Source organism: Scleropages formosus, chromosome 4, assembly GCF_900964775.1.
Source record: "Scleropages formosus chromosome 4, fSclFor1.1, whole genome shotgun sequence".
Classification (NCBI taxonomy): Eukaryota; Metazoa; Chordata; class Actinopteri; order Osteoglossiformes; family Osteoglossidae; genus Scleropages; species Scleropages formosus.
The window spans coordinates 16,300,277-16,315,608 of NC_041809.1; the positions used below are offsets into that span (position 1 = coordinate 16,300,277).

Genomic DNA, 15,332 nt, shown 5'->3' on the forward strand with positions numbered 1-15,332 from the left:
CAAAGTTCCTAAGGCATCGTTGAAGTTTCATCTGCTGCTGAAATGTGAGTGGACGATCCTGACCTTATCCTGGTGGTTGCGTGGACAGCAGACGACATAACCTGCATTCCCCCCCCCGCGAGAGTGAACTGGTCATTGTATTTTTTTGGTCACAACATGCGCAAGCTACGATCAGGCCTGCAACGTGGGAGTGTTTTACGTGAAGTTTAACATACTCTGGAGTATTCTAGGCAATAGTTATTGTGTTTATGAGTGGGAAGGTTCTCTATGAAACTTCTAGAGTCTGTTGCGTGAAGGTGTAACAGTGAGGTTATTTGTTGTTTATAATATTTAAGTACTTGTTGTGAAGTATTTTATTTTATTCATGTCCTGGTTGTTTGCATTTATTTTCATAATCTGTTGAAAGGACTTTGGATTTTCTATCTACAAGGTTTTGGGGGAAATTTAATAAACTTGTTTGTTCTGTTACTGAGCTGTTTGCATTTTGGGTTATAATGTTTTAGTTCTTAGTAGAACCACCCTCATAGTCAGGTAAACGGGGGGTGGCGCTACACTACATTGTGTATTAGGGATTTGTTACTTTTTCAACAATTCCACACATAATTCACGTTAGAAGACAAACATATAATGTGCAGTATTTTCATGCTGCACTATGTTCAATTTTATTTGTAAATCTATTATCTTCTGCATTCTCTATTCAGCACCACCACATTATTTGCTGCTAGACACCCAAAGACGGAGAGACTCAACAATAGCAAATACGGGTGCTCTATCAGCCTGGCTGGCCAATGTTGTTGTACAGCAGAGTTCATCTACTACAACCAAATGCTGGAATTCAAAAATAGTATAACAAGCTTAATGGTCACCTGTAGCAAGTCCAGGTAGTTGTTAAATTACACATATCATAATTCAAGGACTACCTGTGTGTGCATACATGCATGCATATATTAATCTTGACTACTTAAATGTTCTATAGTGTATAACCAAAAATTTATTCAGGAAACAAAAAAGTAATGCTACATGTTCAACATTTTTCCCTAAATCCTGTAAAACACAGACAAGTAAAACATAAGTAGGAATATTTCACAAATTTAGGAAAAACCTGTGCATTTTAACATTATCTGTTCCAGGGTTTTAAGAAAACAGGCAAGTGTGACCACTGTGGATGAGGATTGTAGCCCTGATGCAGACAAATTTTCATACACTATGATGGCTGAGTGGTGAAAAGACTCAACACAACTGAAGAATTATCATCAATCAGCACCGTGGCACAGCGAGTAGCGCTGCTGTCTCACAGCGCCTGGGTGGCATGAGAGAAAATGGGTTCGATCCCCGCTCAGTCTGTGTGGAGTTTTCATGTTCTCCCCGTGTCTGCGTGGGTTTCCTCCGGGTGCTCCGGCTTCCTCCCACAGTCCAAAGACATGCTGTTCAAGTCCCCCATAGTGTGTGAGTGACACAGAGAGAGTGTGTTCCACTGACGTATGGATGAGTGACCCAATGTAAGTAGTGTATCTAGCAGTGTAAGTCACCCTGGTGAATAAGGTGTGTGGGCTGATAACACTACATAGTATCCATTGTAAATCGCTTGGGAGAAAAGCGTCTGCTAAGTGAATAAATGTAAAACTTTGCACTGGGATGGCAAAATTTAGCCTGGCCTTTTTTTTAAAAAAAAGTTTTTACTTTACTAGTTTTTTTTTTTTTTAAAAAAAGCTGAATGCCACATCAAAATTACCTGAACTGCTGAAAAAACATGGCTGAGGTAGAGGGACCAAGAGGTATCTGAAGAAGTCTGTAGCCCACCTGACTTGCGACAAATGACCTGCAACAGCTAACAGCTGTACTGCACCAGAACACATCAGGGTAAAGACAAAACAACTGCAAGGAAATGGGTCAATATTAAACAAATACCACCTCCAAAAGCATTTTCACACAAATCATCACGCTGTCACAGGCATTTAAAATGTCCACTGTGTATGGGACACCACTACTGACTCAACTGTGCCAACAGCAAAAGGGTTAAAATCCCTGTCACTGTGGGCAGGCAGGGCATAAAACTACTCAAGTCAGCAGTTCCATGACCACTCCAGTGAGAATGCTAATTTTCCTAGATGTTTAAGCCATGGGCATTAGGAACTTAAAAGCCGTTCAAGACAAAAGCTCACATATTGAAACTGTGACATGTGACTGAAAATGGGGATTTCAAAGGTGTAGGAGGATCATAATCATTTCTGGCAATTCAGTCTATGACTAATCACTTTCCAGCCTTATCCCTGGTTATCTAGTACATATTTTTCCTCCCATTCCAGCACAACTGAACAAAAAAAATGTTCTCTCTATTTTGGCTTGTTCATTGACAAGTACAATGCAAAAAGAGGAGGATTAAAAAAATGCCAATATTCTTTTCTATTTATTAAAAAATTGCATTTCATCTTACTGCCAGGTTTCTGTTAAGAATGTAACTTGGACCAAGTAGATGTGGGCTACTGATGATACAGCTCATTAAGAATTTCATCACAAAGGATGAAATCTGAACACAAAACTCGAGTTTGTGGCAATGACTCATTCACACACAATGATTTCATTATCCTCCAAACATATCAAGGCATTTTTATACATTTTCTAAATATGAAAAACTTACTGAAGGTCTGTTAGAAATTCATAGACAAAAATTGATAACACAAATAAAATTTCAGTGATATTCACCATACCACAAGGCTCTAAAATGCAGTCCTTTTACAAATATAACACAGCAAATTACCACAATGCATTTCTGAAGTACTTCACATTTATGGCATAATGAAGAGAGGAAAAGAGTCATGTAACTGCTCACCAGTATCAGAATTTTCACAAGGGACAGTAGCATTTGTGCAACCTTGAATTCTCCTAAACATTAAGCATGGTTCAAGACAAGTGCTTGCGATTCCCTTGACAGTGGTGCCAAAGTGTCATAACAGAAACACTGAACATGGCAGTAGCATTCTCACAGCTGTGGAGAGGAGATACCCTCAATTGGAGACCTGTGAAATTCATATGTGAGCAAAAAGCTGTGTTACAAATGCTTCCAAAGGAAAGCCATTTTTACCCATTTTACAGAAAGACAACCCATTCCCTAATTAAACACACAAGATGTGTTGTGTCCATAAATAAATCACCTCCATTAGTACACTAAGCAACTGGTTCTGAAATCAATATCAACACAAATATGATGGACTTCAGAAAAGTCCTGCTGACAAATTAATACTGCAGTTTTTAATACTGCATTGAAATACTGTCAAAAGCTGCAGTGAGTACTTGTACTTGTAAGAAGGTATAGCTTTACATTTCACTTACTGAAAGCCACTGCTTTTCGTATGTTGCATCGGGGCACATAGAACATTTTCCCCTCTGTACACAACCCCCCTACCCAAAATGAAACCACAGGCTTAAACCACCCCAGATTAGATTAGGACCATTATATTGATAAAATCATTGACAGGATTTCATTAACAGCAGACAAGCCCTTATTTGTTTTGTGTGGGAACAACGAGCAGTTGATGGTATTTCACGGGCGTCCAACACGGCACCTTAATGAAATATAGATTAGAGGTGTTTAGACCTAGAGTATCTGGCCTTCTCTGGAGGACGACCAGCCTGTCTCTGCTGAGGATCCCTCACACACGAGGGAATCATGAGTATGAAAAAAAACGGTAAAAATGTCACAGAAAACCAAAGGCAGAGAGGTCTAGAGCAATGGAGAAGAAACACTGTCACTACTTAGAAACAAAGGTGCAAGAGGCACGCTTTCAAAAGAACAGAATAACTCATGTGTAACAGCAATTATTTAAATGCAACAAGACAATCCCATAAAAGCCAAAATTATAGATTTAACGCTTTATACCTCACCCCCCAAACTACTCTGAATCTAAGGAGTCAAAAATTGAAATGTAATGCTCTTTGATTCAACATAAAAAGAACTGCCTGACTTATTCGTATTCCCCTGGCAAAAATAGATTAGATGTTTTCACAAAGGTTTCAATCCAGACTGCAAGATAGACATGTTGTGAGGAGATAGGGTGCATAAGAAGCATACACCCTGTGTGTTAAAGGGATACAATCAAATTCTTTTTAAACATTTTGGGAAAATGTACAATATTAAAACCGTTAAAAGACAAATTGACATATATATGCATGCAATTACAATTAGTCTCAATTTAACATACTTGGAGCAATGGAATGCTTTGAGACTGCAGTAAGTGCTGATTTTTCTGCTCCTGTATGTAGGCAGCTGACAACGCATAGCATTTTTCACTGAGATAAACCTGCTAAAAAGAGCTTCTGCAACAGCTGCTTTGCCCCCCTCACCACTTCCCCTCAACAACACCTTCAGCTCCAGCCGCTGATTTTGTAGCATAATATTTCTGGTGGATTAGCGTCACAATTAACTCAGTTTCTACTGATGGAGAGCAGCGAGCTATGGGAGCACAGATGCTTCCAGATTTACACATGCAAACATTAAATTCTAATGATAATATGTGAAACCCACATAGGTGTGCTATTAATTACACTTCAAACTATTCTGTTATGCGGCAATAACTGCTCCTTTTAAATAAAAACTAAGTATGAACCCTATTTCTGGTGTTAAACAACAGGCACTCAGGAATACAGGGCAGGGTTCACAGCTGTTTTCTCTCATACGGCTATAAAAGTGTAGCGACCCATGTTGAATCAAGCAATAACCTATTCAAGCTTCAAAGAATTTGCCAGACACCCAGTGTGTAAGAATGAGGGAGGCAAGTACGTCACTGGCACCCACCATCCAGGTATAAATCAGCTGAGTCTGGAGCACCTGCTAGCTGGGGGGACAGACCTGTCGCATTGTGTAAGGTCAAACAACCTAGTCAGCAACTTCACATCTTGTGCAGTTGCTGGAAGCATAACCCACCTAGTGATGTGCTCAGTCAACAGAGCTCTGTCTTCAGGTTAAATGTCTTGTAGTAAGCACTCTCTCACCCGCAGGCCATACAAGTCATTTTCTTACCATCCTAGCATAATCAAACAGTCGGACTCACCTCGGCTGACCGACAATAAATGGAAGAGGACAGTTTATTTAGTTAGGCCTGAATCTCGGCAGAGTACTTTTCATGATTAAAAATGCTTATTAAAAAAGGCAGATTATAAAACTGCAATTTTTGCTGGAATGGTAGATTAATTCTGTGCTGTGCATACATCCAGTTCTGCCTATTCCCCTTGTTTATGTTCTCTGGTGATTAAGTGAAGCCATGTGGTAAAAGATACATGTGAGAGGGGCCCCTCAAAAAAAACTATTGCACAGTAAAACAATTAAGACTGTTTATTCTTACATCAGCATCACAAGTAGCAAGCCAAACTATTCTTACCACACCCATCCAGAAGACATGGGACCAAGACTTTCCCTAGCATGGAGATCAACACCAGACACCAAAAGAATGTTTCAGATAGACTGCAGAGTGAAATCGGCATTAAATCAATTCTGAGTCAACAGATGAACTTTCATGGCAAAGCTGAGGAAACCAATTCTGCTGTATGGTCATCACTTCCACCCACATAATTAACAGTCAGTTGTGCGCTGTAATTTTCTCATTTTCTGTTCTTTATAAATGAGCAGGAATGCATTCCAAGGTTAACGGGGCTAAAGAAAAAAACACAACATTATAGGGTTTAATACAAGCATGCATAATTATAAGTTATATAAGGTTTTGTAAAAGCCTTTTGGCCGAGAAACTAAAAGACTGTTTTCCGAATAACTTGAGAGGTACCTCTGTATTTCAGCAGGCCTTGTGGAAAGAGTCCTGTACAATAAAAAAAAAAAATTAAAAAAAAAAAAAAAAAAGTGTCCAGTTTTGGGCAACAACCACAGCTGTTACCACAATAGCTGTTACCACCATAACCTGAAAGGCTTCACTGTCATGATGGGAGACTGGTTTCAGGTGGGGCTCTACAACAGGCATGTTGCCTGCTTCTCTCTGACTGTTTCTCAGCAACAGCAAAAGCAACAAATGGAGAATCACGAGATGGAGGGAGGAGCTGCAACACCTCTGTAGAGCCTGAGCACAAACAAAAATAAACCGCTGGATGCACAGAAAGCTCATTATGGGGAGAACCGGCACACAGCGCAGAGAAATTATTCACAGAGCTTCCGCAGACAATAGAACCTCAAATTCTTCACAGTAGCATTCTGTTCCCTTGCATGAATCAAAACAGCTTGTGTTATCTATAACTGTCTTGTTACTTTCCCTCTTTTTTAAGTTTACCACACAAACTGGCAGCAGAGAGGGTGTACACAGTGTGGTCAACTGTATTTTTAATGCATTTTAAATCCAAAAAAGCTTTCTTTTCACTTTGGCTTGCTAATGGTATGCCTTGTCAGCATTTATTTCCCCCAAACTGATGAACTGAGAGAGCAAAAAGGTTCAGATACTGAGGTTCTTTTATTGTCGAGAGATTTGTACACTTGCCTCCAATCCAGTTATGACTTGAGACAAAAATCATGCAGAAAACATAAGGTTTTGTCACTAAAGACATGGCCGTGAATTAAATGTGGCAAGTCACTGGTTTACTGCAAGATAAAGAAGCAACATATACAGCAGAAAAACATTTAGGATTTATCCATCATGCCAGTCCATTATTCAGCATCATCGCTCAAAGCATATATAAGCTGTGGGGAGCTCGCTGCTGGCAGGTCTGATGGATGCGCTTCGGGTTTTACCATCTTACTGAACAGGCAAAAGGGGCGTGAGCAGAATGAGAACTACGTGAGAGCTGCTTATTAATGGACACGTGTGACAAAGGAAGAGGTGCGTTACAAGAAGATGAAACCTGTTCAGCAACACCTCACCCCAACGCCACTCCCAATCAACAACGCTTTTCAGAACCATCAGCCAATGCAAAACACAGCCAGCCAGTCCGCATTACTACCTGCAAATGAAAACAATGTGACAAATACTGAAAGCTTATTGTTATGAGCAGAAATAAGAAAGTGGTTATTTCTCTCTTAATGGAATGTAATCAAGGCCCCCGATGTTCATTTTTTGAATGAAATGAAATGAGAAGCCTGAATCAGCACTCAAAGCCAGGTTGAGGCAACTGCTTCGAGTGGCAACCCATGACACCAGAGTGCTTAAATATTTATGCCTCCCATTGCTGAATATTCATGCATAATGTCCTCATGTGATTGCAAAGGACACAGAAGCTCTCCTAGATGATAATTGGATTCTACATGTTCTTGCTTTGTTTCCAAGGACAGAGAGGCTTGTGGGCGGGAAGTGTTGAGCTGGGTGGTGAGGTTTAAGTACTGCTAAAAACACATGAGGCAGGAAGCACTGTCACAGGACAGGAACAGAAATTCAGCAAACGCTGAAGCCAGCAAACACTGTCCACAGATGTCAAGAATTGCTCAAGTTCACAGATTCTTATGAAACCCTAGTGTGTAGCAGTGTGTAGCCCTGTCTTCCGGTATCAGATTTTTAACATCTGGCCCAGTGGTTCAACCAGGAAATTGTGGAAATACACAAACGTACAAATTGCGTTAAGGATTTGGGTGTCTTGTTGGATGGACAGCTGTCATTTATGTCTCCTGTAAATGCTTTGATTAAGTAGTGCTTCCTTCACTGACAAGCATAGCTAAATTAAGGCGATTCCTATGTAGGCAGGATGCTGAGAAATTGGTTCATGCTTCTGTCTCAAGTAGGCAAGACAACTGTACTGTTTTATTATCAGGTTTTTCAAACCAGACTGTATCCAAATTACTGCTGGTAAAAAATGCTGCTGAAAGAATTGTCACTAGAAATAGGAAGTACAACCATATAACACCAGTACTGAAATCACTGCCCTAGCTCCCAGTTACACAGAATTGATTTTAAATCCTACTTCTGACCTAAAAGGCAGTACATGACATTGCTCCAGCTTACCTTTGTGAGACTGATTCTTACATTCCAAGACGATACCTTTGTTCGTTGGATGCAGGTTACCTTAAACGACCTGTGATCAGTAAGACCTCAGTAGGAGGTCATGACTTTAGTTATACAGCACCTAAACTGTGGAATAGTCTACCAGTTACTGTCAGAAATGCCCCATCTACCCCAGTCTTTAAATTCAGACAAATTCAGCAACATGTATGACTTACATGTTCACTCAAGCATATCTCCACAAAATTTAATTCCATTTGGCCGCATTTCTGTTCTTCCCACCTCTGTATCAAAACATATTCAACTTATTTGTTAGAAATTACTAAATTTCTTCTTGCTGAGCAGTGCTTCCATACAATAAGACCTAAGGGGGCCGGCTGGCCATCACACAAGCACCACATGCTGACTGAAGTTGATGACCAACCACCATGATGGACGAGACATACCTTACTGAACTGAGAAACCAAGTTACCATACAGCAACATGTGAGAGAAGAGCACTCTATAAAAATAAACTGAAATTGAAATAGTTCACTCCGCCAACACCGCTTCCCGACAAACAGAAAAAAGGACAATAGTATCAGAGATCTAAACTTTACTGTAACACTAGAAAGGTGTCTGAGTCATAGTTACCGATAACACTGCCAAACAAAGTAGTGAAGTACAAAGGCAGGAAGTGACCACAGTCTGTGACAATTACATTTATTAATTTAGCTGACACTGCTCTCCATAGTGACTTACAGTGTTAGTCTACCTACAATTATTTACCCATTTATACAGCTGGGTAATGTTACTAGAGCAATTTTTAGAGCAAGTACCTTGCCCAGGGGTACTATAGTGGGGATCAAATCGGCGGCACCTGGGTCCAAAGGAAACAGCTCTAACCACTACGCTACCAGTTGTCCCATATACAGCAGAAAAACAATTATTAACCAGGCATGTCCCGAGGGTCACCCAGATAAACCTGCTAATCAATAAACCTGCCAGTGAGCCAAGTGGAATGTCACCCTGCTCACTGCCACCATCCCCACTCTAAGACAAGGTCATGTTAGCATCTAAGAGGTCTTTGCACAAGTTACATCATCTGTCAGATAACCTGCTTGCTTATGTTGTTTCTTTTAGTTGGAGGGGACTTAGAGACACCTGTTTTCATTTTATTGCTGCACTTTGCAACAGCACTTGGACTGGCATCCTGTCCAGGGTATACCCTAACTAGCCCTCTCTCTCTGCTTCTGGGATAGGCTCTGGACCACAATAACCCATACCTGGGTAAGCAGTTAACAAAACAGAGCCAGCATGTGACTTGATCAACTCAGGAGCTGACAAAAGAAAACATGATTTTTCACAAACTGATTACTTGCAACTCACAGTGACTAAGCACTGTATAGTACCACAATACAGTGAGGGAAAGCGTTTGCCTCACTAAGCTACACAACGTGTTTCATACACTAGACAAATTTCCACAAGATCAAATACACACAAGGGTACAGACAGCAGCAACTTCCATGTACCATAGAAATTCTTGGAAAATTAAAACTTTCCCAATAAGTCAACTGTACCAAAAAGTGATTCTATAGCCATTTTAATCATCTAAGGTCAGAGATTTAAAAAAAAAAAACCTAACACCTACTCATAATTCCATTGCTTGCGATTCCCATAGAATTCCTTTTGGGCCTGCATTCCTTATCTTCTTGTGTGCACTCACACAATAAAAGGAATATAAATTACTACATTTATAGCTCTGAAAGCAGACTACAATAAATCTACTGTATACATGCTCACTGAATACCAAGAGAAGCCTCTGCAAATACTGTTTTTTTTTTGAAAACATGTACATCTTACTACCCAGACACAAAGCTAACTTGACAAGTTATACACCACATGACTCTTTAAGGATTAATTTGGACAGGATGGTCTGAAAGGGCCATATCTGGCTATTCTCAGGCAAAGCCTCAAACAGACCATCTGATTATCGAGCACAAAGCGTTAAATTCAGGCCAGGCAGAGGTTCTATTCCATCTACACCCTGCAACCCCACCCCCGACCCCAGACTAACTGCATTCAACAGGTTTCCTAGCAACGAACTCCTGGCTGGGGACTCTGTGTGGACAAGGCTTATCAGGTAACGCCATCGCTGGCTTGCAAGCCTCCACACAGCATAGTCTGATCCTGCGTATGAGGCAGGAGGAGGTGGTGAAGGGGCAAAGGTCACTGGGTTCAATGGGGACAAGCCTGCTGGACACAGGGTGAAGCCTCTGGACTTCAATGAACAGGAGATTGTGCTAAACCCAAACACAAGCCAGGCAGTGAGAAGCTCTACTAGCATCTGCTCACTATCACAGAAGAGAAGCTAAATGCAGAACACTGAATATGCTGAGTGAAAAACTCTGACATGCAGTTGATAAGGGCAAAAGAAAAACTTTGACATTGAGCTACTCTGAAAAACAGGATTACTGCTAAACCCTGGTTGTTTATGCGGACTTTGAGATTCATGGGATGAATTACAATACTCAGATATGTTTAAAAAAATATGAAGACAACTAAACAAATAGAGCCTTTCGCAAGCACTTACAACAAACTACTATAGTCTGCTTTTCAATTCGAGGTGTGCCAACAGATACGTAGCAAGATACCTTTATAAACTTTTATTACTTTATAAAACCAGATTTAGTGTTTTGGAGTAAACACCAAGACAGATGTGTTGATTTTACCGTCATCAAATCTCAATACATTGTACATTTTCTTGTAATTTCTCAGTTCCGTGTTAACACACTGCTCAGTGCAACTGACCTTGGTGAAATACATGTCGACAGCAATGAAAATGAATTACATGCGGCCAAATGCACTACACAGCAGGAGCAAATTGATTATCTGCCTCCTTTTGAGAACCTTACATTTAGACAGTTAATACATCTTAGCATCTACGATGGCTCACTTCTGTTTTGTTACACACCAAGGAGATATGACTTAAGTATCACTGTCTGTAAATGGAGGTGTCATGAAAAAAAATTCTGCAGCCAATAATGTATACACTTAAGTACTTTGTTGCAATGCTTTGCTGCCATGAGAGAAAGATGTACTGTGATGTTCTGAAGCAACAGCTTGCTCGCCTTAGGAAGTGGGCCAGCTTTCAGTAATGAGGCCAAAATACCATTGTCATGTTAATGAGCTTGTATACAGTACCCAACCCAACGAACTGAGACAAAGCATGCTTCAGAATGCAATCATGGTAAACATGAGCCTCTAACCACTCAAACCATTTTCAGAGATCTCTCTCAATGCAAAAAACAGCCTAGAAAAAACCAGCAGTAAACAAAGACCTTTGGTATTCCCAAGCTTATCAGTCACCAATGAACCACGTGTCCATGCAGTTCCCAGCCGCAGTCAAACAACCTTCACACTCTTGCTTTGACCGATACCAAAAGTATACTCGCTATGGTTTCAGTTTTGCTGCGAGAACGGGACGAGCCAGTTTCAGGGCAAATTCCGTAAAGACGACACACGCATTACGCAGAAACGCATAAATGCCCTCTGGCATCCTGTCACACCAGTTTGTACAGCGCGGTGGCCTGTGCCATAAATGTACCCAGGATGTCAAAACAATTTATTTTATAGGTAATCAATGCAATGCACCATATACAAGCCCCTCCTGCTATTAAACACAGTAACTGAGGACAATTTTGCCTTTAGAGAAGTCAAATCGATTAATAGAGTGAGCAACTTACTCACAGAGCCTACCGGTGTATGCTACTAAAACTCTAGAAATACCAGAAAATATATACATAAAAATAATAGATGCACAGCACTATACAACACAGACACTGAAGAACATAATGTGTTCTTCAGTTTTACAGAATCATAACTTATTTGGTTCTTGAAATTAGTTTTCCCAATGGTAGCATTTAAATAATGTATATTACATTTATTCTTTTGGCAGACTTAAGTGACGTGGCAGTCAGAAGACAGAGTTCAGCAGCAGAGCCTTGCGTGTGTATTTATACAGTATATGTTTTTTTCAGTCTAATTACAAGCTAGAGATGCACAGTGTAAGGTTTGGCCAGAGGCACTTTGATAAAGCTGGAAGTGTTTCTCATTTGAGGAAAATGCACACAAACATAAAACAGAGTCTCCTTGACACCAACAAGGCAGAGAGGCGGTTTCTGTTACCAAATCTTAACACCCAGAGCAATTATTCCTAAGTATATACAGTGCATATACAGCACTGAGGTGAACACACCTGAACAAAGGTTTCCATATATAGAAATGACACCCAGATCAAATGACATGATGAAAAGACTGCAGGTGCATGTATCGCACTGCATTTTCAGGCAGTTTTAGAGTGTGAGACCACTGGAGAGCTGGTGTCGCAGTGGGGGGCTGGCATATGGCAGACATAGAGCACAGCACTGTGGAGAGTAGGGAAGAAGGTTTACCATGGTACAATACCAGTATTAATCACTTAGAGCTCCTGTACTTTACAAATCACCATGGATCAACCATGATAAAATTTATTCCTGAAGGAGAGCAATTGAGTCAAGTTTATATTACCCACAGTGAACAGAAAGAGTAAATGGTATACTTGTTTGAAGTTAATTTTGACAGGTACCGCTAAGGTTTATTAGTTAGTGAACCTGAAGCAAAAGACCAGACGTTTTGTGTAGAAGAGCAGGAGTTTGACTGCTTTTTAAAGACACTCCTCGACACACACACACAGACAGAGCTAATCATGAGGACCGATGCTTTTACAAAAGACCCGCGTCAATCCTTTTCTTTTGCACGTTCGTTATTCCCACCGTTTCGTACCCGTCACACTTTCTTCAACAAGTAAACTTACTACTTGCGATAAAACAAAAAAAAAAAAAAAGCCAGCGCCATAAATAATACAAAATAATCGATTAAAAATTTGCGCGAAATACGAGTGTCCGAGCGAAGTTTCGGTGCGCGCGCACACGCAGGGTGTAAAATGCCTGGCGCTTGGGATACTAGATAAATACATGAACTCAACATTCGTCTAAAAAAAAAAAAAAAACTTTTTCAGCAGCAGATGACCATTTTCAAAGGCACACGCCAAGCAGTCGTTAACGTTATCCCGCTTTTTTTACACAAAAACTAGGAAATTAAAAAAAAAAAAAAAAAAAAAGACACTTACTTGCCAAAAGGAGTATCAACGACATGATGAACGATTTCAGCTCCATTTTTCGCAACGAGAACGTATCCCGGCACCGAACAAACGGCTCCTTCCTACAACGCAGACAGGTAAAGTTGTACGTCAGCCTGGCCTCTCGCGCGGGCGCTGCTCTCTCTCCTTCTCTTTCTCAGCGCCTCAGCAGGTGGACTGGAATCTGAGCACGTGATTTCCGGAAGTCGCACCTATTGTCCTGAAAACGATCTTAGTGTTACGACGCCACCTGCAGGGAGCCGAATATTGACGGAGATAAACGTCCAGCTTAGTGTTTTTTGTTTTTACATTCTATAGAATATTGACATGTATCGTACTCTTTTGTGCTCTGTTCTATTATTTTTCATTATTATTATTTCGCAGATAATTTCCAGGTCCTGCGCGGAGCACAAGCCCAGTTTACTGTGGAAAGTCACAGCAACAAAAAAGCTTAAGGACACGATTAAATAATAATGCAGGACAAAAGAGATAGACCTTTGACTGAACGTACACTACAGTTGTACAGAGCTGCACTTAAATTTACACAACAACAAACTGCTACACGATTATCCATCCAGTAAACGGGAAACTCTAGTCAATGATTTACTATTTATCGAGTAGCACTGCTGTCTCACAGCGCCTGGATGGTGCGAAAGGACGTGGGATCGGTCCCTGCTCATTCTGTGTGGATTTTGCACGTTATCTCCGTGTCTACGTGGGTCCTCTGTGGGTACTCTGGTTTCCTCCCACAGTCCAAAGACATATTGTTCGGATTCACCCACAGCGCATGAGAGAGAATGTTCGACTGATGTATGGATGAGTGACCCATAGTGTATCTAGCAGTGTAAATCACTTCAGCGAATAAGGTGTGTGGGCTGATAACACTACATGATAGAGTTCACTGGAAGTCGCTGTGGTGAAAAGCGTCTGCTAAATAAATAAATGTAAACAGCGGCACAAAGCGAGAAATTTAGGTGTAAACACAAGGAAATACAGGCACAGCGAATTACGATGGTTCGACTTTACGATGGGTTACCAGAACGTAACCCCATCGTACTTTAAGTCTGGGACCGCCTGTAATGCTCTCGGTCCGAGGACCCCCCCGGCTTAAGGACCTGTACCTTAAGCCAGCTTTATTTCATACCATAACAATTAAAACACTAATTACAGACAGAAAACCACATGCACACAATTCGTCATAAAAACTTTTCTTGTCATAAACATGAGAGGTTATTCATTCATCATGCTCATGATCTTTCCAAATATAGAGTGAAAAAAATATCAGCGCTTAAAAACAATTATAAATATTCATTAAGAAGAAACTTTAACCCTACCTGTTACGTGTTTTAAGAAAAACGGTACAAAAAATAAAACACAACCCGAAATTAGAGACTGCTGCGCGCTCATTTTCACAGAAACCTGGCTATCGGACAACATTACAGACTCAGCGGTTCAGCTACGAGACGCGCTCCGTCACCGTGGGGACCGTACAGCGGCGTCCGGAAAACATAAAAAAGTGGAGGAACATGCGTTTAGATTAATAACCGGTAGTGCTCCGATGTGCAGACGGTCAGTAAACACTGTTCGAGTAATTTGGAACTTTTAGTAGTGAAATGCAGGCCCTTTTTATCTGCCGAGGGAGTTTTTCCGCGGTATTTCTCCTAGCTGTTTACATCCCGCGCAAACTCCGCGGCAGCGCTCGGGAATCATTCTGCAGCATGGCATAAACACACAAGAAATCGCACATCCGGACGCTGTGTTTATCGTCGCAGGCAACTTTAACCACTGTAACTTACGGAATGTACTCCCTACATATAACCAACATGTAAACTTAATTTCCCTACAAGGGAGAGAAACAAATTGGACCAGGTGTACAGTAACGTGAAGGGCGCATACATACAGGCTGCATCCCGCCCCATTTCGGACAGTCTGATCACATCTCAGTGTTCCTGTACCCTGCATACAAACAGCTCCTCAAGCAAGCCCCCCCAGTGAGTAAAACTGTTAAAGTGTGGTCTGGAGAATATGATAAGGTGCTTCAGGACTGCTTTGACTGCACTGATTGGGAGGTGTTTAAGAATGCTGCCATGCTCGAGGACTGTACTGTTGACCTGCATAACTACACGTCAGCAGTAACCAGTTACATTAGCACCTGCGTCGAGAACACTGTGCCCACCAAACAGATCCGGACGTACCCCAACCAAAAGCCGTGGATAAACTGTGAAGTTCGATCCATGCTGCGTGACCGCTCTA

General features: G+C 41.0%; 1 protein-coding gene across 1 annotated transcript in view; it reads right to left on the minus strand.

Annotated features, from left to right (window-relative positions):
- The window catches only part of cxadr (CXADR Ig-like cell adhesion molecule), a 39,152-nt gene extending 25,906 nt beyond the window's left edge, over positions 1-13,246 (minus strand). The window contains exon 1 of the mRNA XM_018755552.1: positions 13,071-13,246. Within this exon, the coding sequence (XP_018611068.1) occupies positions 13,071-13,116 (46 nt within the window). The 5' untranslated portion in view covers positions 13,117-13,246. The remainder of the gene's footprint in view (positions 1-13,070) is intronic.
- Between the last annotated feature and the right edge of the window lie 2,086 nt (positions 13,247-15,332).